This window comes from Gymnoscopelus microlampas (assembly GCF_963454915.1).
Source record: "Gymnoscopelus microlampas genome assembly, chromosome: 7".
Classification (NCBI taxonomy): Eukaryota; Metazoa; Chordata; class Actinopteri; order Myctophiformes; family Myctophidae; genus Gymnoscopelus; species Gymnoscopelus microlampas.
In genome coordinates this window covers 31,931,913-31,954,751 of record NC_139944.1, presented here as the reverse complement: position 1 = coordinate 31,954,751, position 22,839 = coordinate 31,931,913, and the positions used below count along the sequence as shown (strand labels likewise).

General features: G+C 41.0%; 4 protein-coding genes across 4 annotated transcripts; 2 read left to right on the top strand and 2 right to left on the bottom strand.

Moving 5' to 3' along the window:
• Nucleotides 1-1,040: 1,040 nt before the first annotated feature.
• On the top strand, nt 1,041-1,672 carry LOC311049075 (transcription factor HES-5-like; the record flags this gene model as incomplete). Its single annotated transcript, XM_084062518.1, has 2 exons — nt 1,041-1,132; nt 1,253-1,672. Exons 1-2 carry the CDS (start codon nt 1,070-1,072, stop codon nt 1,670-1,672), a joined length of 483 nt encoding a protein of 160 aa, XP_083918644.1. The 5' UTR covers nt 1,041-1,069.
• Nucleotides 1,673-5,924: 4,252 nt separating this feature from the next.
• Nucleotides 5,925-7,184, bottom strand: LOC311048524 (transcription factor HES-5-like; the record flags this gene model as incomplete). The annotated part of the gene is made up of 2 exons (XM_084061784.1): nt 5,925-6,392; nt 7,026-7,184. The coding sequence occupies 2 exons, from the start codon at nt 7,182-7,184 to the stop codon at nt 5,925-5,927; spliced, it is 627 nt and encodes a 208-aa protein (XP_083917910.1).
• Nucleotides 7,185-10,337: 3,153 nt separating this feature from the next.
• On the top strand, nt 10,338-10,940 carry LOC311048523 (transcription factor HES-5-like; the record flags this gene model as incomplete). Its single annotated transcript, XM_084061783.1, has 2 exons — nt 10,338-10,400; nt 10,515-10,940. 2 exons carry the CDS (start codon nt 10,338-10,340, stop codon nt 10,938-10,940), a joined length of 489 nt encoding a protein of 162 aa, XP_083917909.1.
• A 1,807-nt stretch (nt 10,941-12,747) lies between these two features.
• On the bottom strand, nt 12,748-15,354 carry LOC311048522 (transcription factor HES-5-like; the record flags this gene model as incomplete). The annotated part of the gene is made up of 3 exons (XM_084061782.1): nt 12,748-12,883; nt 14,753-15,174; nt 15,292-15,354. The coding sequence occupies 3 exons, from the start codon at nt 15,352-15,354 to the stop codon at nt 12,748-12,750; spliced, it is 621 nt and encodes a 206-aa protein (XP_083917908.1).
• Nucleotides 15,355-22,839: the final 7,485 nt, after the last annotated feature.

Here is a 22,839-nt window from a genome sequence, read left to right as displayed (position 1 = left end):
TCAAGGGAGTAGATATTTTATATTAAACAGTACAATTCATGCAATTTTTTCATCATCTCAAAAAACGAACAAACAAAATATATATAGAAAAATGATGTCATCTGTAATATTTAATTAATTACTTCAGCCACATAATTGTCATTTCACATCCAATGAGGTCCTTTCCCTCCAGATGGTTTGACGTCATGCTATAACACAGAATTGACAATCATCACTAAAGGTCCATTCAAAGTCCTTTATAGTGCAATGACCACAGCACACAAGACTCAGTGTGGGAAACTCTGACCAACTCTCTGCTCACATGACTTCCAGCCAACAGACATCTGCTTCTGCTTTTGTAATTCAACATATACGTTTTGATTGTATATGAAAGGCACATTTTATGAATAACATTCCATTTTATTTCACAAAATCGTTCTAGCGATTTCAAAAATATTTTTGAGAATAACTTCTAATGTAAAGAAGTTAATATTTTCCGTTTATATTTCATGCATTTAAATGATTCTGTTGTTTATATACCATGATCAATGCCAGTATCACAAATGGGTGAAAATTGGATGATGGTGTGTACTCTGTTTGTATCATTTAATGATAAGTATGGTAGAAATGTTCAATAAGTGCCAGATATACAGCATAATAAAGTAAAAAAAAGTAAAAAGGTTTATGTAAGTTGTTACACCATTAGTGATCTTTGTCAAACTCCCACGTGTATGATGTAATGATGAGCGTGTGCTCAGTCAAAGTCATTGATCTCAACATGAGGCAGCAGATCTGGTCTCTTTACAGGTCACCACTTTCCCAGATTCACACAAAGTCTCTCTCCAGTCCTTCACCTGTTCCCCTGAGATCTAACTATTGTCCCTCAGCAGCAAGAGCATGTGGCAGCATGACATTCCTCATTGTCCTTCCTGATTCTCTGATTTGCCAAGACTGTGAGAAAGTCCAACCAGACCCAGACCCACACATTCATATGGAGATTGGGTACTATAAGTAGGAGGGATGAAGCCATAGAGAGATCAGATTCTCTCTCTCGTCTACAGAGACCTCTACTACAGCACAGAGATCAGCCATGGCTCCTACAATAACTTCACCAAACAACTCTTCTAAGGAGCTCCTGACTTTGAACCACAAGGTAAATTGAAGACTCAGCTTTATGGACTCTTAAACTTAATTCCTAAAATATTTGTACTTATTCAAGGCTATGTTGTTTTTCAGAATGTGTTTATTAATGATGCCCTTCTTCTTTCTGCAGATAAGGAAACCATTGGTGGAGAAGTTACGCAGAGAGCGAATCAACTGCAGCATTGAGCAGCTAAAGTCTCTCCTGGGTCCAGAGATCCTCAAACAACGGGCTGACTCCAGGCTGGAGAAAGCAGACATCCTGGAGATGACAGTTTGCTTCCTGACACGACAGCAGCAGTATCAACCTGTCAACTCAGCACCTGTCAATCAGGGATACTCCAGGTGTGTCCAAGAGGTGGTGCACTTCCTGTCCAAGGATGAGGTGAAGATACAGTCCCAGAGAAGACTGCTGGACCACTTCCAGAACCTGCAGTCATCATCTGACAAGAACGTGAATGAGACTTGTTTGCGTCAACTGAAGTCTCCAGTTCTGTCCAGCATCACCAAAGAGAAGAGTCCTGTCAACATTGCCCCCTGGAGGCCCTGGTAGTAAACTACTGGAACTCCACTTGATCAATTGAGTTGACCATATTGGTCCAACATTTCTGGCTGTATTTTTCAATACAGAAAGAATTGGTGATCTGCATGTAAAGATTATAATTTTTTATCTACTAAAGATTGATTTTCAAACGTATTTTTTATTTTCCTAGTATTTGTATTAAGTCAGAGATCAACTGATCTCAGCAGTATCGTTGATCTTAAGTTATGAGGTGGATCTTTTCACTGCCATCATGACAAAAATGTTTTTAATTGACATTTAGAGGATAATATTTGCTCATGTTTGTTCATTTTGAACAATGTCATCTGTCTTTCATAAAGATTCATAAAGTCATTGTAAATACTGTACTCTATTTGAGTACAGTGTCTTTCATAAAGATTCATAAAGTCATTGTAAATACTCTACTCTATTTGAGTACAGTGTCTTGGAGAAATGAGCAGTCAACTTAGATCTTAATTGTGGATATTTTCACTGCCATGACAATGTTTTTACCTGTGGATCAGTTATATTGATCAAAAACTTTCACTTTCCTTAAGTACAATTTGTTAGGAATGATCTGTTGTAAGATCAACATGTTTAATCTTTTTTTTGTTAAAAAGGCCTAACTGTTATTTTTCTTAACGCTGATATTGTTATGACAATGTGCAACTTCTTTCTCTGTGAATGTTATTGAACTAACTGGTTATTTCACATTTTATCATCACTAAGTGATTAGCTAAATCTGTTCTGTTTCATGATCTCATTTTGATCCTTTGCTTTTCTTCCTAAAAAATATGATGATCTTTTGAACAAACAATAGAATGGGGAGTTAAGTTTTTTCAAAATATTGTTCATTTCAAACCATGTCCAGACCTATAGTCTCATAGAGACTTTTACACTGTCTTGGAGAAATATTTATTAAGTTATTGTTGTGATGTGTCATCACTTCTATGTACCTTCAGTTGGGATATATGTATTTATAATTATGTGACTGCTTCTTCAATAAACAAACATCATTATGCAATCATACTTCTCCATTGCGTTGTTCTCCATTCACTGATAAATGCCTCCAATTTGGTTCCATGGTGCAATACCAAAAAACACCACTTATATGACATGGCACGGTTATCTGACTTTATAGTCCTATTTGCAAATACATTATAGTTATTGTCATTAAGGTACCATTACAAATGGCTAAATCATTTTCTTACTATTTTGCAGAGTCCATGCTTAGCTCATTGCTTAGTCATTGCTGGGCTTATTTAAGCCCAATCTGTTACTTTAAATGCAATTAGCATAACATTGACTGTAGTACCACAACGTGGTATTTACATGTTTACGACGTAAACGTATTGTGATTTATTTTGTTACAATTGTGCTGTGCCTCAGCAGTTTATCATTATTAAGTGAGAGTAAAGTGATTGATCATTTTCCTTGCCTATTTGGTGGACAAACACTTGTGTTTTACAAATACTGTAGGTTCAAATTAATGTTGCAATGTGTTATCTGATATGTTAGGTAGAATATGTTAGGTATTTGTAAAACCTAACATAAAGCAAACATTTCCCATTTTCAATTCAGTTGCAAAACATTGTCATGGGTGGAAATAAACTATTAATATAGCCAAATGTATAATAATTGATTTTCTCTGTAGGCCAATATATACCATATGGATGTCCCTTTTTTTCCACTAATTGTCCTGATACAACATCTGCAATTCAAAAAACACATTCTTCTTTCTCTGTGAATGTTATTGAACTAACTGGTTATTTCACATTTTATCATCACTAAGTGATTAGCTAAATCTGTTCTGTTTCATGATCTCATTTTGATCCTTTGCTTTTCTTCCTAAAAAATATGATGATCTTTTGAACAAACAATAGAATGGGGAGTTAAGTTTTTTCAAAATATTGTTCATTTCAAACCATGTCCAGACCTATAGTCTCATAGAGACTTTTACACTGTCTTGGAGAAATATTTAAGTTATTGTTGTGATTTGTCATCACTTCTATGTACCTTCAGTTGGGATATATGTATTTATAATTATGTGACTGCTTCTTCAATAAACAAACATCATTATGCAATCATACTTCTCCATTGCGTTGTTCTCCATTCACTGATAAATGCCTCCAATTTGGTTCCATGGTGCAATACCAAAAAACACCACTTATATGACATGGCACGGTTATCTGACTTTATAGTCCTATTTGCAAATACATTATAGTTATTGTCATTAAGGTACCATTACAAATGGCTAAATCATTTTCTTACTATTTTGCAGAGTCCATGCTTAGCTCATTGCTTAGTCATTGCTGGGCTTATTTAAGCCCAATCTGTTACTTTAAATGCAATTAGCATAACATTGACTGTAGTACCACAACGTGGTATTTACATGTTTACGACGTAAACGTATTGTGATTTATTTTGTTACAATTGTGCTGTGCCTCAGCAGTTTATCATTATTAAGTGAGAGTAAAGTGATTGATCATTTTCCTTGCCTATTTGGTGGACAAACACTTGTGTTTTACAAATACTGTAGGTTCAAATTAATGTTGCAATGTGTTATCTGATATGTTAGGTAGAATATGTTAGGTATTTGTAAAACCTAACATAAAGCAAACATTTCCCATTTTCAATTCAGTTGCAAAACATTGTCATGGGTGGAAATAAACTATTAATATAGCCAAATGTATAATAATTGATTTTCTCTGTAGGCCAATATATACCATATGGATGTCCCTTTTTTTCCACTAATTGTCCTGATACAACATCTGCAATTCAAAAAACACATTCTTCTTGCAAAATATATATGCAGCAGTCTCTCGTTGAAAGAGTCTCGTGGCGCTGTCCATGGTACTTGCATTTTGCTCAGTCACTTAAACACAGGACATTTTGATAATACAATTATTAAGCAGTGGTGGAAAGTAACTAAGTACATTTACTCAAGTACTGTACTTAAGTACAATTTTGAGGTATTTTACGTTACTGGAGGGTTTCCAATTTGCAGTATACTTTTACTTACTACACTTCATCTCAGAGGCAAATATTATACTTTTACTCCACTACAATTATTTGAAAACTTGAGTTACTAGTTACTTTGTAGATTTTGATTATTATTATAAAACATACATTAGGCCTACCCACTAAAGCCCTATACATTTTGGCCATTTCAAAATAGCCGATCTGCAAGCTCACAATGCCTGGCATCGTGAAAACTTGTGAAATGGGACATTCTGCATAATGAGTATTTTCTACTTTGGTAGGCCTACTTCAAGTAGCCTACATTTTGATACCAATGCTTCTGTACTTTTACTCAAGCACATTTTAATTCCGGACTTTTACTTGTAACATGATTAACTAAAGTAAAAATGTTTAGTACTTTTTACACCACTGTAATTTGTAAACATGCATAGGCTACAGTGGGACAACATCACGATAAAATAAAAGAAGAAACGCTGAACTTTATTGTTGGGATAAAAAAAGGTATAGCCTATACAGTAGGCCAACCACAACGCCTTCACAAAAGGCAAAATAACAACAGACCTGAAACAACTCTACATTTTCTATATTTTGCCGTACATTGTAGACAAGGCGCTTATGTGCAAATGTTGCACAACTGATCCAACCACCAAAAATATGGCATCATAAAGACAACATTTGCGCAGAAATAAACAAACCTTATCCGAGACATTTCACAACCTGAATCGCTGCTATAGGCTAGTCCATGAAACTCGGCCACAGTAGCCTATAATATCTGTGGTTCTCAACCTGTGAGTAGCCTTTAATATCAGTGGTTCTCAACCTGTAGGTCGGGACCCCCAGGGGGGTCCAGATGACAGTGAAGTGACAAGTTATTTTTTTTAAAGAAAGAAAATAAAAAAGACCATTAGGCTAACTGCATCAAAAGTAATCAACAAACTAGGCTACTATAAAAACTGGTCAAACATTGGCCAAATATAGTCAAATAACATAAGAAAGAGGCAAACATTGTGAAAATAGGAGATCTACAAGCCCACAACATTGTGAGCTTGTAGATCTGCTATTTTCACAATATTTATCTGTGGAACCAAGTCAAACTAAATGTCATACCTAAACTCTTACAATTCCAAGTGCTTGTCAGGGTGGGGGGGGGGGGTCCCCAGTTCAAATATGATTATTTTGGGGGGGTCCCCAGTTCAAACATGATTATTTTGGGGGGGGTCCCCAGTTCAAACATGATTATTTTGGGGGAAATGGTTGAGAACCACTGTGGGCCAGTATATTGTCACCATGGTCTCCACAGCCAGCCTTGGTGGGTCCGCGGCGACGACGATGACCTCGACGTGGTTGACCGCTTGGACGTGCCCGTCCGTCGGCCACCGTGCTGGGCCGACGACAGGCTCCTCTGCAGGGCTCTGGTTCTCTGGTGCACGTAGAAGCGCTTGATCTCCTCCCTCTCCGCGGGCTTCAAGCGGGCGTGGAGTGACAGGTGCCGAAGGCTCTCTTGGAGACACTGGGAGAACCCGTGAGAGTAGCTGATGGGCGCTGACGGGTGCCGATGGGCCCTGGCCATAGCTTTCTGCCGAAGGAAACGCACCACGATCTCCAATACGTCAGCCTTCTCCAGCTTTGAGGGAGAGCTCTGCCCACCGCCTTGATGGTGCTCTCCTGATGGGTGAAGAAGTGTTCTGAGTTGCTCGATGCTCTGATTGATGCGGTCCCTCCTCACTTTCTCCACCATGACTTTTCGTAACTGGAAAAATAGACAATTGTTCAGTTCAGTTCAGTTTATTTTCGGATCTTAATATATTATTAGGCTACATAATAAATAGGCTACATGTAAATACATATGTAAAAAATAGTTCATTCAGTCTAGGTTGATCTATTCTATATTTGTAATAGTGTTTCAATAGTCTCAACAATCATAACAATAACAAAATAAATCTAACTGATCATATTACATTCACTTGGTAATCACAGGCTTGTTAATTAAGCTTGTCGGCCTGTCGGGCACTACCCCTCATTGATCATTCCTCTAACAACTGAAACACTTTAAGACCGTAATGTAGCCTATAGGCTAAAAATGTCAGTCGACAGTTTAGCTATGATGATTGATATAGGCTCAAGTTTGAAGTTGCTTACCTTATTGGAACTGTTATTCTCAACAGAAGTATCTTCGGGCCTGTTTTCGGTAACAGAAGCCATCCTGATAGGTAAAATACACACAAATATGTCCTGTCTTCAGCAAGCATGCAACTCGTGCACAGATGTAGGCTATTCTCTTGGTGAAGATTCAGTCAATCTGAGCACCTCCACATAAAACAGCTTATTTATAGGGCAGGAAAACCCATGGATGGTCGCTCCTATATGCGTGGACTTTTGGCACCTCAGACTTTCCCACACTCTGCGGTGAGCAGGGCCTGTAATAAAGTCTGTATAACACTCCCTTCACCCTCAGCTTCCTCTCTTTACAAACAGAAGTGTGACCACAAAGCGTGCCATCGTCATCACACCTAGAGCTCCATGGCGCCTCGCCTCTCGCCATGTCCACGAGCGCGTATGTTTTTTATCCTACTGTGAGAACGTTACTTTGATCCCTGCACGGTGGGAAAAGACAGTGGTGGGAAAAGTAGGCTACTCCATTGTTTTACTTAAGTCAAAGTATCAATATGGCAATGTTACAAGTAAAAGTCTGGAATAAAAAATGTAGCCTACTTAAAGGACAAAAGTATTGGTGTGAAAATGCACTCAAAGGACCAAAAGTAGAAAGTATTCATTGTGCAGAATGTCCCATTTCGCAAGTTTTCAAATATATAAAAAATCTTTTGAAAATAGCAGATCTACAAGCTCACAATGGGTAACATTTGGGAGGCATTGTGAGCTTGTATCTGCTATTTTCAAATGGCCGAAATGTATATAGCTAGTGGATAGCCTAATGTATGTTTTGTAATAATAATCAAAACCTACAAAGTAACTAGTAACTAAAGTTTTCTAATAATTGTAGTGGAGTAAAAGTATAGGTTACAATATCTGGCTCTGGGATGTATGGAGTATAAGTAAAATGATTGAAAATGAAAAAAGTATTGGAAATACTCCAGTAAAGTAAAAAGAAAACACCTCAAAATTGTACTTGAGTACATGTACTTAATTGATTTACACCACTGGGGAAAGAGGAAACAGAAGTGCCGATGCACACGTTTCCATGAACATCAAAGGCGCCACGCAGCTCAACAATAACAACCCGGGGGAACCTATCTGTCCACGCGCCACGCTGCAGGAGGTGATGATGCGCGTTCCTAAGCACAAAGTTTGGGCTAATGTCAACTTTGCCGACTGATCCATCTGGGCTGAGAGATCAATTCAATTCAACGGGGGAAGACAAGAAAGACCACATGCCTTGAGGGAGGGAGAGAGAGAGAGAGAGAGAGAGAGAGAGAGAGAGAGAGAGAGACTTATAGTTTAAGATATTCTTCCCTCAAAGTTGCAATGTAAGACAGCTCTGTTAACACTTTTATTTCATTCCTATTTATATTCAATATTTATTTGTAGGCCTACTGCCTACGTATGTTGTTTTGTTTTGATTGTTTTGTTTCACTTTTGCTTTCGCAATGTAAACGTTTTCTCATGCCAATGAAGTTCATTTGAGAGAGAGGCTCAGAGGCCAATATTCAATCAAATCAAATTGAGAGAGTGTGTGCTGCCTGGGACTCGGTTCACAAACAACAGACAGAAACCCAACTGGACTACATTTAGCCTATACATTTTACAAATGACAAGAAACAGAAAAATTATCTGACACATTGGAAAGAATCAACCATAAAAACAGAGATATTTACACAAGCCACTGTACACAAGATGAGGTGCAACAAGTTAAAACTGCACTTTCTGATTACATACTTGCAAACTGTACCAACCGTTGTACCATTGACCAGCTCAGTGGCTTTGTGATTAGAGCAGGGGTCTTCAACATTTTTCAGCCCAAGGACCCGCTGAGAGAAAGATGAAGCATGCAGGGACCCCCACTTGTAAAAAATGGTGTTGCAGATTAAGCTCTTTCATAGATTTCATAGATAGCTTCCCTTCGACTTTGTTTGACAGCACAAGCATCAGTGTATGTTGGATTCATGTTAATGTGTATTTTCAGACATTATTTAACCTCTTAAACCATCAATACTTAGGGCCTACTAACTTGACCTTTTACTCTGTAGAGGGAGGGGGAAGTCCCTGCGACATAGCCTACTAGCGTAATGTTAAGGACGTGTACTTGTACATCATGGCTCGAGATGTGTTTATGCACCATTTGACCAAGAGGAATTACATTGGAATAGCAGATGATTGGCTAAAATAAATGAGGACATATTCCATGAAAATTATGTTTATCAACTTGAAAGGGAATAAACTGCAAACAACAATAAAAATCTGTCTTAAAAATATTATTATTATTGCTCCAGCAAGACCATTACACACTCTAATGAATTGACAACATCTGTCTAAACCTGTGCAGCTCCCTGCTCCCTCCCTGCTGAGTGCTTGCCTACCTGTGGAGCAAGCATTTCTCTGCTTGTTTCATTCTGATGAAGACCCTGTGCTGGTCAAAACATAAATAAACTAACTGGGAGCGAGTCACTTTCCAGTGTGAGGGCTCCAATATTTTGTTCCTGTTCAGAATCATCTTTATTGTCACATCACAGGTTTACAGGTGTAAAGAAGTGGGTATTCTTTTTTTCCATGTACGCGCCATCATTTTGTAGTATTCCATGAGAAGAGAGAGGATAAAGGTAGAGTGAGAGCAGAATAGAAAAATAGCAAATGCTGTTTGGAAACATATACAAATACATCTACAAAGATATACTGTATACAGATAGCGCATGTCATGTTATTGGCCAGTTTGTGCTGCACCTGGGTTTTTTCTAGTGGATGTGCAAGCTCTTTCTTCTTTTATCAATAAACTGCAAGTGTGCCTTCTCCCTTGAGACACAGGCAACATAATGACTTTGACACATCACATTAGGACGATACTGAGGAACAGAGGTCAAATGAGGCTGTGGATGTGGATGATTGAATTTGTATATGTGCATAGTTAATCTATATTTGACATATGGAAATATATAAATACAATACACTTGTCTTTGGTTATTGTGGAGTGTCTCCTTGCACAACGTTTCGGATGGAACACAATCTCACAAATAGTAGTCCAGGCAGAATTAAATAATAAGTATGTAATACAGGTGGTCATGTAGTTATTTATTTCCTTTTCCACATGTCAAAAACAGTAATTATTTGGAGCGATAGGTGCATCTATGAATGCAGCATGTGCCTTATCTTTATGTCTTTAGTGGCCCTTATCAGTCTGTCTCAGCCACTCTCCATCTGTAGCGGTCAGATCAGACAGAGGGAATGTTCCCAGGTAATAAAAGACTAACGACCTGCTTGTGTTGAGACTGTACCTTAGATAGTAGCCCTACCGTTCCCTCTGTTTAAGGCCACGGGGCCAGTTAGCCATGAGATAATTGATGCCTCTCCTATTGTTGCGTCCGCCTCGCCCACTGGCCTCGGAGTGTGGGAAAGCTAATCCAGCCTGGGACTCATGGCTTTGTAATGCTAATGTCCGCTATAAATAGGAGAGAGGGAACCTTGCTTGGATCACAACTCACTACTCTCTCTCAGAGAAGCTACTGCACTCTCTCTCTCTGACAGAATGGCACCTACCACTACCAGAGATTCTACCAACTCAATGCTCTCTACCAAAGACAGACACAAAGTAAGTACAGTTATACATTCATAGTAATGACATTGAAGATTCCTAACTATTGTCTTTATGGCTTCAACTTAAAGAACATAGACCTGACCAAAGTCTTTATTTTCTTTCTAACAGATAAGGAAACCAGTTGTGGAGAAGCTGCGCAGAGACCGCATCAACACCTGTATTGAGCAGCTCAAGACTCTGCTGGAGAAAGAGTTCCACAAGCAGGACCCCAACGCCAAGCTAGAGAAGGCTGACATCCTGGAGATGACAGTGGCGTTCCTCAAGCAGCAGCTGCAGCGTCAGAGCGCAGCCCCTCACAGGGCCCACAGCGAGGGCTACTCACAGTGCTGGAAGGAGACAATGCACTTCCTGTCTGCTAGCTCCTTGAAGGAAGTGTCACTCCCACACCTCCAGTACCTCCACCCTGCCCACAGAGCTGGCCGAGACCTCTGCCCCAACTCTCCTCTCTCTGCCCAACAGCAGCAGCAGCTCCGCAGCCAGAGCTCAGAGAAGCAAGCCACCAGCACCAGCAAGACAGTCTGGAGGCCATGGTAGATGACTGTCTCTCAAACTGGATGGACATTCTCTATCTTATATTCTGTAAAAGATATCCCTGCACCAAATGCTGTCTGTGTGCTTTAGCTCCATGTTGGACAAGTGCCATGCCTTCAGTGTTGCTGTTAGTTCTACTCCTGTAAGGAACTGTTGTGCCTCTGCAATGTAAATGCTCAAATTGTACGTGCCTTACAGGAAACTGTAATTTCTACTGTGAAATTGTAATACCTTTCTTGTGTAACTGACTCCTGTGGAGTCAACCTCTTATTTCGCATATGTATGATGCATTAGAGATTTATAATCCTATCTGTTATATCTTCCATGTGAAGCAAATCTGAGTGTGACCTTTTGTAAAGGAAAATATAGTGAAATACAAGTGCTTTATGTGGTTGGTGTTGAGCTTAAACAAATTGAGTTTGGTGAAGCCACAACGAAAATAAAATATTTTATAATGTACAGATATGGAGTCATTCTTCCCACCCCCCCTGTACTCCAGATATTCAATATGAACATGAATGAGCTATCTTTCTTGACAGAAGTAAAGAAATAGACATGAATCGAAAGCTGAAACTCCAAAGAGAAAAATTATATTAAGTACCGGTAACATAAATAACCTTTTTCTCTTGATGCAATTTCCAACATATTCTGGCTAGTATATGTCTTAATGAGGGTATGGCTAATAAATCATTATGGTCATTGCAGAAACTTATGAAAAATAGAAATGACACATCCAGCAAATAAATGAACCACAAGATGATGATAATACATGAAAAGAGGTATAGCCTAGTATTTGCAGAGGTGATGCAATTCTCTCAAAACCTTTACCAGTTTCAGCTCTTCAACAAAGGGCTAAATGTTCACAGCTTTGATACTTTGATCTGGATTGAACTGGCAATAAAGAGAGCAGGTGATTCCATTATTTACAGTCAGTGGTGTCAGGGAGAGTAAAAAGGGAGCAAATGAAAGGGCAGCCTGTTCATGCATGCAAATTAAAGAATCCTGCATGCTTAAAGCGTGTGAGGCTAAGCATTCAATATGTTTATGCTTATGCACATGTTTTGAGTAATCAAACTTAAAAAAACAGATTCTGAAAGTGTGCCCCCCCCACCCGTGTGTCCGAGGCATGTCCGTTTTGTGCTTTTGTGTGCTAAGCCCCCGGGCTGCCATTGAGCAGTAGGCTCTTGTCAGGTCGGGTTTCATCAAACAGCTGGCAGGCTGTTGGAGCTGGTGGGTGCGTCTCTCCCCCTGGTGTGGAGCCCATCGCTCCACAGCTTTCCCACACTCCTGAGCCACCCTCCTCCCTCCCCTTCATCCCGAGGACAAAGGAAGTGTGCCGTGTCTAAATTACCCAACCCCCTGAGCCACTATGGGGAGAATCCTCCTGACCCGGTTACCTCACCACCAGCTCCACCCTGACTCCCCACTCCCCCCCCCCCCCCCCCCCCCAAACCCCCACCCTTTAGAATCTGTCTTTGGAGGGAAAACTACATGCTCAACAGCCTGATGTTTGTCATCGACATAAATAATCCTTTGAAAACTGATCTAAAACATTAATAAAAAGATACAGTGGTCACATATTCTGCAACTAGGACATGTATATACGGTGATACATTAAATCCAATACTTAATTAGCCTTATTATAACTCTGATCTCATTCCAGATGTTTCCAACATTAATATCTGATTGTGTGTAGAAACTACACAGCTTTATCTCATTGTATTCCTTATACATTTTATATGACAAGAGAAAGAACAGTAGGAGACACACTTAAAGAATTTATTGGCTTAGTGACACAACAACAAGACTTTTAGGGCCTTCGTTTGAAGATGTTGGTGTTGATGTGACAGGACGGCTTGTGCCATCGTGGGAACCCTCTGCTCTGTGTCTGATGTAAGAAGGTGTAAGTCAGGCTCCAGAGCAGGTCTGCTTTCAGCAGGTGATAACTGGTGTGTTGACAGAGACACAGTGACAGGACTATACATAGTGATACAGACATATAGTTGCACAGATGCAACACGCACGCACGCACACACGCGCGCGCACACACACACACACACACACACACACACACACACACACACACACACACACACACACCCTCGCAAGTCTCTGATATCTTGTGATGTTATCCGTTGTGACAAACAATTGGTTAAGGAGTGTGGGAAAGCAAGAAGACCTCTAGACCCATGAGGTCAATGCTGTATCAATGGTTTGCACAAAACACTCCCCCGACCCCATGATCACTAATTAATGAGCTTGAAACCCCAATCAATACTCCTTACATCAGGCCCAAGTGATTTATGATTCATTCCAAGTTTCATAGTAATGCTGATAATGATCGTTGTTGTGTAATAGAATGTTTAAACCTGTGCTCATACAAACAATCCCATTGGAGGGATTCAGATTCTCTATTGATCACTTCTTGTTGCCCTTGTATTACAGTAAGAACTGGCTGTGTGTGCCAGATAATGGAATATTCTACACTTATGTCAGTGTACCAGAAAAATGCCATATTTTAGTTATATACTTGTACTTGCTCAAAAATAAAATAATACTTTTTCGCCTGAAGACGGAGTGCCTAGGTAATTCTTCTTTGGATAGTCTGCACCACTGGGCCCAAGAGTTAAAACTTTCAATCCCTGTCCGGGCGGTCAAATTTGAATCTTGGGTAGTTCAAAAAGAAAGAAAAAGAAAAAAATCACTTTGATATCCAATCTGTGGTCAATTATATCTGCAAACATTATGTCAATAATACATATACGTTTGATCCACACAGATAGGGATTAAATGTTTGAACTCTTGGGGACAAGCAGCACATATTTGTTTTTTTCCTACAAAGTTTACAGTTTTGTCCTTTATTTTAATCTTCAAGTGTAGCCTATACCGTATTTTGTGTCATTGTACCAGATAATGAAACATTATCTATAATTTTTGCAGTATATGTGTATATCGTGTACCGGAAAAATATTAATATTCTATTATATTTCTACCAGATAATTCAACACATGTCAGTGTACAAGCGAAAAAAACATAATCTACAGTTTTCCTTGTTGTTAGTCACTCCATAAGAGCATCAGTCGAATGTCTAAACTGTTAACTGTGAACAGGTAAAATCAAACACATTGTGTTAGTAAAATGTGTTATCACTTTTATCACCATTAATACAGAGCAAGAAAAAAGAAAGGGAGTGAACAAGATTGTATCAACATTTTTTTATTTACATTTAAGAAATATGATGCATATTTTCACCTTGAGACAACAAGTACTCAAGCACTGAACTTTTCCATAAGAAAAGGTTTTTTTTCACATTTAATCACTTCATCAAGTGATGTCAGCAAACACACAGTGTAAATATATAATTCCAAGGCACAATGCCTCTTTCAGAACAACTGGGGTTCCAACAAAAAGCCTTTACAAAAGGTAATCAATAAAATAAATCAACATCATTTAATGACACTAATAGCGTGATAATGAGGTTTAAGGCAAGGACCCTGCTTGCTGACCAGTCATCTGAATAAAGATATTATCTTTACACAAACCATCTTCATAGAAGATAAGAAGAACAAATAAGTGAAATTGTACATCAACAGAGCACTAACTGAAGTCACTGACAGTGTCTTCACAAAACCATTTTCTTCAATATGAAGAAATCTAAATGCCACGTAAGCTCCTTTTCAGGAGCAATAATGTAAAAACATTATTGTGTAGAAACACATCCATTCTGCTAAACATCTGGAAATCCATCTCCTACGGCATCTAACGGCAAACATTCATCCAGTTTGAGAGACATCAAGTCTATTTGAAGCATCTACCACGGCCTCCAGACTGTCTTGTCCGTGCTGGAGGCTTGCTTCTCTGAGCTCTGGCTGTGGAGCTGCTGCTGCTGCTGGGCAGAGAGAGGAGAGTTGGGGCAGAGGTCTCGGCCAGCTCTGTGGGCAGGGTGGAGGTACTGGAGGTGTGGGAGTGACACTTCCTTCAAGGAGCTAGCGGACAGGAAGTGCAGTGTCTCCTTCCAGCACTGTGAGTAGCCCTCGCTATGGGCCCTGTGAGGGGCTGCGCTCTGACGCTGCAGCTGCTGCTTGAGGAACGCCACTGTCATCTCCAGGATGTCAGCCTTCTCTAGCTTGGCGTTGGGGTCCTGCTTGTGGAACTCTTTCTCCAGCAGAGTCTTGAGCTGCTCAATACAGGTGTTGATGCGGTCTCTGCGCAGCTTCTCCACAACTGGTTTCCTTATCTGAAGGAAGAGAAAAATAAAGACTTTGGTCAGGTCTATGTTCTTTAAGTTGAAGCCATGAAAACAATACTTTAGGAATATTCAATGTCATTGCTATGAATGTATAACTGTACTTACTTTGTGTCTGTCTTTGGTAGAGAGCATTGGGTAGGTAGAATCTCTGGTAGTGGTAGGTGCCATTCTGGCAGAGAGAGAGTGCAGTAGCTTCTCTGAGAGAGAGTAGTGAGTTGTGATCCAAGCAAGGTTCCCTCTCTCCTATTTATAGCTGACATTAGCATTACAAAGCCATGAGTCCCAGGCTGGATTAGCTTTCCCACACTCAGAGGCCAGTGGGCGAGGCGGACGCAACAATAGAAGAGGCATCAATTATCTCATGGCTAACTGGCCCCGTGGCCTTAAACAGAGGGAACGGTAGGGCTACTATCTAAGGTACAGTCTCAACACAAGCAGGTCGTTAGTCTTTTATTACCTGGGAACATTCCCTCTGTCTGACCTGACTGCTACAGATGGAGAGTGGCTGAGACAGACTGATAAGGGCCACTAAAGACATAAAGATAAGGCGCATGCATGCTTAATTCACAGAAAGTCAACAAATGCCATGATGTCACTGTTAATGTAAAATTTGTTGAGCTCTCGTGCTCCCCCAAAATAAACAGAAACACACGCACGCACGCACACTCACCCGCACGCGCACACCCTATATGTTTCAGTGGAACTGTCTTTGTCAGGGGTCAAACAATGTTTGTTTGCCAAAACAATTATAAAGTGTTATTTTAGTGGCATATTTTGCATTTAGTACTACTTTGCATCTCAAATCTGGCATGCAACTCCTTTATTTTGCCCTAGGTGTGCTTTTGGTACAACTGTCACAACTGCAGCTTGATAAAGATTAAACATAACATAAGTTACCTCATACTTCAGTTATTTCACACAGTACGTGTTGCTATTTGCTTTTTTGTGGTTGATATATTTTGTAAACAAAGATTAGTTATGCTGTATCAACCCTGCATCAAGTATCACTAAATCATTAGAGGTCAAATATGGCACAGTTGCTGTCACTGTCACAATGTTGAGTGATTAACAGTTGAATTACTGTAATGTATATATTACAGAGCTGTATCGCATAATGTAGTGTAATCTATTTTAATCAGAACAGCATCCAAAAAGTGTGTGTGTGTGTGTGTGTGTGTGTGTGTGTGTGTGTGTGTGTGTGTGTGTGTGTGTGTGTGTGTGTGTGTGTGTGTGTGTGTGTGTGTGTGTGTGCGAGAGAGAGAGAGAGAGAGAGAGAGAGAGAGAGAGAGATGCATTGTAAATGCCAATTCAACACAATTATACTGTGGCCTCTGGGAAGGCACACTTCCATTGTCCGACACCTCACCCACTCATCACCGACCCCTCGCACCCCTCCTTTAGGGAGAATGTCATAAATGGGAAAGAGTGTGGGAAAGAAGGCTGGGATCCTACTCACACATCCTCCAGTCAATAGAGCACACCCCAGTGCACCCTCTCTTTCTCTCCCTCTTTCCTCCTCCCCCTTCCCATCGCCTGCTCTCAAGAGACGGCCTTTCAACCTGGCAGGCCAGATCAGAGATGCCGCATAGTGGTGGTGGGGGCTCCCGCCTCCCCCTCACAGCACCCAGCCCTTGTGTGGGCACTAGTGGGTGGGTGAGTGTACTTAATGTATGTGAGAGAGAGATTGTGTATGATGGTATGTGCGTGTGTGTGTGTGTGTGTTACTGTGTTTGCACGCGCATTAGTGCCTGCGTGCATGCATGCACGTTTTTGCATGCTGCTTGCACATGTCTGAATGGGTGTGTATGCCGTACATTAGGGTGTGTGCACCCACACGTGCGGTTGTGTGCTTTCAGACACATGTGCTGTGTGTGTGTGTGTGTGTGTGTGTGTGTGTGTGTGTGTGTGTGTGTGTGTGTGTGTGTGTGTGTGTGTGCGCGCTCGCTCACTCGCACCTTTCTGCTCGCTACACCTTACATTTCCTCTCAAGTCCAACCATGCTTTCATATAGTAACGCCTTGCTGCACCCACTGTATACCCTCTCCTGTGTAGCATAAAGTAGCATAAAGACTTCTCTTTTTCATTTTTCAATTGTCATATGAATTATTAATTTAGTTCAATTGTTTTCACAGAGATTGAAGCGAGGTGGTTGTTTAATTACAACATGATGTCTGGAGTCTTATGAACCATAATGAGGAACTTATGAATGGATGCGTAATAAATATATTTTCCATATACCATTACATTTTGTTGGTATCATCACATTTAAGTAACATTTCAAAGCAAATGAATATACAAAGTTGAACAAAGCCTTAACCCCCCAAAACAATCCTTACCAAAAGTGATGTCAAATCTGCAATGAACAGCGGAATGAGATTACATTTTCCGTTTCATACAATATGCATGAAACATTTCACAACAAAAACAATAATTGACAAAATGTTGTATAATTGAATCTGAGGGTGTGTGCTTTTCATAGGATATTGTACCAGCACTAGTGAGACTACGCTGAACCTTTGTTCCAAAGTTTTTAACAATTCTTGGAAAAAACAAGCTTGCTGTTGAATGTGCGTGTGGTTGCCCTGAGAGAATGAGAAAATTATTGAACAATTTGGAAGTCCTTAATGTGTCTTAATAACCATGAAGATATGTGTGTGCAAAGAGGCAGATGGTAGGGGGCTCCTCTTGGAGGGAAGTCCTCGCTCGTCTTTCTTCTCTCTGGTCCTCAAGAAGCATTTCTCAGAAGTGAGTCATGGCCCCATATGCAGATGAAAACACATCTTTTGAGTATAAACACATTCCAATGTGGACATTCCTGCTATTCAGGAAGAAAGGCCATGGCCTCACGATGGGCCCCATCACACACACACACGCGCGCGCGCGCCCGCACGCTGACACACTTTCTCACACGTTCCCCACGTGCACACGCCAAAGCAAGTCCCCGTGCATGGCTTTAAGCCCAGAGGCACCACCCATGTTTAGTGTGCAGCCAAAGGCCCTCTCTCTGTCTCCTCATCCCTCCACTGAGGAATGCGTGAGAGTTCTGACCTGCTCGTCTTTCCCACACTTAAGCCCCCCATTCAGGGCAGCACACCACCCTGCCATGACCGCCACTGAACCACTGGTCCCTCATTGTGCCCCGTCCTCAATGGGGCCATCTGGACAGCTATACTGGCGTAACCTTACCTAAGGCTTCTTCCCATGCTTGGTAGCAAGGATACACCTCAGGTAAATAGTAGTGCAGTGAAGTTCACACACACACACACACACACACACACACACACACACGCACACACACACACGCGCGCACGCGCTCACACACTCACACACACGCACACGCACACGCACGCGCACACACACACACACACACACACACACACACACACACACACACACACACACACACACACACACACACACACACACACACACACACACACACAGACACACAAATGATCCACATACTCACTCCTCAGCTCAGGCAATCTTAATACTGACAGAAGGTGTTATTGTGACAATGGCAGAGTTTTCCCGCCTCAAGTGTTTTTTTCCTTCCAAGGCAGCACGCCCGGACTGTGAATGTCAGAGTCACATGCTCTGGAATGTCCATAGTCCATACATCCGGGACCCACATCAAGAGAACTGGGGCGGCTGTCTAATGTCTTAGAAAAGAGGGGTCAGGCTTTTCCCAGGTTGTTGCTGGAGTCACAAGGATAGTTCCTGAGTCGGTTGACACTGAGCACCTGCCCCCCCCCCCCCCCCTCACCCCCACCCATCCTTTGTGGCCCACTCTGACCCTCACACAGGGCCACCCGAAGTCACAGCCTGGCTCAGGACAACAGCAAGGAATGCCATGTGCTCCTTTTGCATATAGGCCTCTATGCCAGATAACTAAGGAGACAGGGACAAAATAGACACAGATGCGATGATATAGATGTTGAAGACACAATAGCTGTGTGTGGTGGTGAGAAAATGTGGAGCCTGTGGACACGGCAGCAAAATGCAACAGCATCAACATTGTGATAGCTATTTTGTAAATGCAGGAATGTTATAAATGACAATGATTTAATGAGCTGAGATGTAGCCTAACTACTCCTTATTTGATATATTTTTCAATTCGGTGGCAAAATATTATATTTTGTAGCCTAGTCCTATAACTACAGTGATGTAAGCTACATATTAAAACAATAATTTCAACACATGGCTATATGTGTCAACAAAAAAACTGATTTGTTGCCTGGGCTGATTTAAAGGTAAATGTATATAGTTTTACCTAGGCTTAGTTATAGCCAGCAGTCCCCTACACAAGTGGTTATCCTTTTCAGGCCGAGACCCCCTTAAAAAACTTCATCATATTTTAACGGGGGGACCCCCCCCCCCCCCCACCCTGACAAGCACTTGGAATTTGGAGTTGAGGCATTACATTTTGTTTGACTTGGTTCCACAGATAAATATCGTGAAAATAGCAGATCTCACAACGCCTCACAACGAGGCGTTGTGAGCTTGTAGATAGGGGACCCCCCCAATCATGTGGGGAAACCCGACCCACAGGTTGAGAACCACTGCCCTATTACTCCCAGTGCCACACATGACACGTGTTAAAAATGACAACACACACACACACACACACACACACACACACACACACACACACACACACACACGTGACACAGCGCTGGTTCTTCCCGCTCACAGAGGAGAGGCAGCTGCTGCTCATGTTGTTCAAAGACTAATCCTGTAGCCCGTGCGGTCCCAACTTTCCCACAGCACGCTTTGAACACAATAACAATGGACGTGTGCCGTGCTCAATACCGTATTAGTCATGGTCCAACAAGGGCTCATCTCATTCCCAGGAGACACACCGACGAGGGGGATTCGGGGAAATACCTTGTTGAAATAAAAAGGCAGGGGCCAGGGGGTAGCCTATAGGCTATTGACCCACCAATCTAATAGCAGTTTTGATAATCTACCGCATAACTTCTTAGTTGACACAATGGTAGGACAACATCTTAAGCCCCAATTTAGGCTACTGGTAATTGAATCTGACATTTTGTAGGGTAGACTAGCCTAACAGCCTATAGTTAGGATTGGTGCCTTGGTTTAGCCTTCTGTCAAATATATACATATATTTTTTAACATAATCTAGCATAGACCTATATAGTCTATAGCTGTTGAATGAATTGTTGAAAACAAATCAGGGGAAGAAAAAAAACAGGTAGAAAGTGAAGAGCATGGAGGGACTGAATCCCCTGATCCATCTGCTGTGGCCCCTCATACCCTCATTCATTGTCAGGTTTTCCCGCCATTTGGTTTGACATCCTTTGATGAGAATGGGCCGCCGACACCGCTTGGAATGAGGAGGAATGGAGTCAACTTTTTTTTCTCCACAGCACTCTTTTATTTAACGCTCCACCTGTTCCCCTGGGTGCACGTCCATTGTCCCACAGGCAATAGACAGTCAATTTAGCATGAAGTAATTGAAGCCTTTGTCATTGTACTGTCCGCGGTCCCCATTGGCCGGCAAGTGTGGGAACCCCCTGTCAAACTGAGACCCACACGGTTTACAGTGGGCAGGGTACAGGGTTGCCATGTCTGCTTATTATAAGCTACTTTGGTCTTGTTGTTCTGTAAAGTTGCTTGTAAATATTGGCATTTGTGGGTTGCGTTTTTTGGGGCTTGTTTCTAAAGTGTAATTGCTTATTTGGTTATTTGTGTTGTTAGAATATTTCACATTTTTCACTTTTATTTCACTTAAGATTATTTTGAAAATAGCAGATGAATAATATATATTTAAATTGCTCATGTGGCTTATAATCACTTCTTTTGGGCTTGTTTTCACTGACCTGGTTGCTTATTTCTCTCACACAATCTGGCAACACTGGCAGGGTCTATAAATACAGAGCTGTCACTTCATAGACCAAAACTATAGCCTATATTCTGTAGCCTACAGACCAATTAATTGTTTACTAACATTGAGACTGGATGCGCAGGTGATTGTTTCACGCAATCAATTTCCAACCTGTTGTTTCGGGGTGCGCTAGTTTCAGCACACCCCAACCCCCTCTTGTGTGTTGGCTAGTGTGGCACGTCCTGGCGAGACCTGATAGAATGTGTTTCATTTAGCGCATACTGGTTGCACGCACACTGGTTCTTATCAGTGTGACGTCGTCTGTTAAGGGGTGGTCTATTGGCACATCCCCATATTGATGACTAAAGACGTCTTTTGAAAATCCATCTCATATGATATATCACATTGACATCTTGATATAAAATAAAAACAAATAACGTTAAAACTTGAATGAAAATGGTCTTCTTTTTTGCACCAACAGCCTAAATCAGTAAAAAAAATGCAGAAGATGCATTTCAGTTTGCATATCATCAACAGATTGGCAGCAGCAGGTGCTATAGGCTAATTGTCAATCTGACAGATCAAGCATCAGGTGTGAAGCATGCGTGAGATAGCAAGCCTTGATAAAAGTGAAAACACAAAGGCAGTGAGCTAGCCTAGGTTTTTAGGCTATTCTAATAAATCTCCCATGTTGTTTAGGTTTTAGTTTAGCTCATGTATAGGCCTCTCAGTCAGTAGGCCTACCTACAGTAGACTTGGCATAGCCTATCAATAGGCTCATAGGCTGTCATGCCCTATTGCTGCAATAAATGCGTTTGGTTGTTTTTTTCAGTGCACCATGTAGCTTATAGTCTTAGGGTAAGCTAATCAACCTCTAACATTTTCTTAAAAGTGGAGAGAAAGATTTTAGGCGGGAGAATCGTGGCAGGAGAGAGCAGGGAATTGGATCTAGCCTATTGAGTAAACATTTTCAAAGTGAATAGTCCAGCTGCTGTTTGGAGTTGAATACAAAGACACCCACACAGACAGACACCCACGGTCCCTCCGGAAAGGAAAGCCCCAGGCCGACCTGAGAGCTTTCTCACACTCGCACCATTCAGAGCTGTCAGTTAAGAAGCAGCGTTGCCATGTCGGCTTATTATAAGCGACTTTGGGCTTCTTTTTTTGTAAGTTGATTGTAAAAAGCTTTTTTTGGGGGGGGCTTGTTTCTAGTGTACTTGCTTATTTAGGCTTTCTTCCATATATATATATATATATATATATTTTTTTTTTAATGAAAAGGTTTTGTGCTAGGGAGCATTTGTGATAACGCGATGCGTTGTGAGCTTGAAGATCGTTATTTTCAAATAGCCGACGCATAGGCTCATGTGATTTAAATTGCTCATGTGGCCTAGTTGCTTCTTTTGGGCTTTTTTTCCAAAACCTGGCAACACTGTTAAGAAGTGCGCGTCCCATTTCGCAGCTCCCCCCAATCCCCCAGTTTGCACTTTATTGCTTGTAACCAAGTATGGCCATATGGTAATAAGCAGCTTAACATTTCAATGTCAGCGAGCAGAAATTGAGGCTTCATTATGTCTGACAGCAGTGGTGGTAAAAGTACTCACATTTTATTTTATTTTTTTAAAGTAGTAAGTACAAAAGTATCGGCATCAATACATACTTAAAGTACCAAAAGTAAAATTACTCATTGTGCAGAATGTTCCATTTCACAAGTTCAAAATGTATTACAAATATTTTGAAAATAGCAGATCTACAAGCTCACAATGTGTCACACCGCAACACATTGTGAGCTTGTAGATCTACTA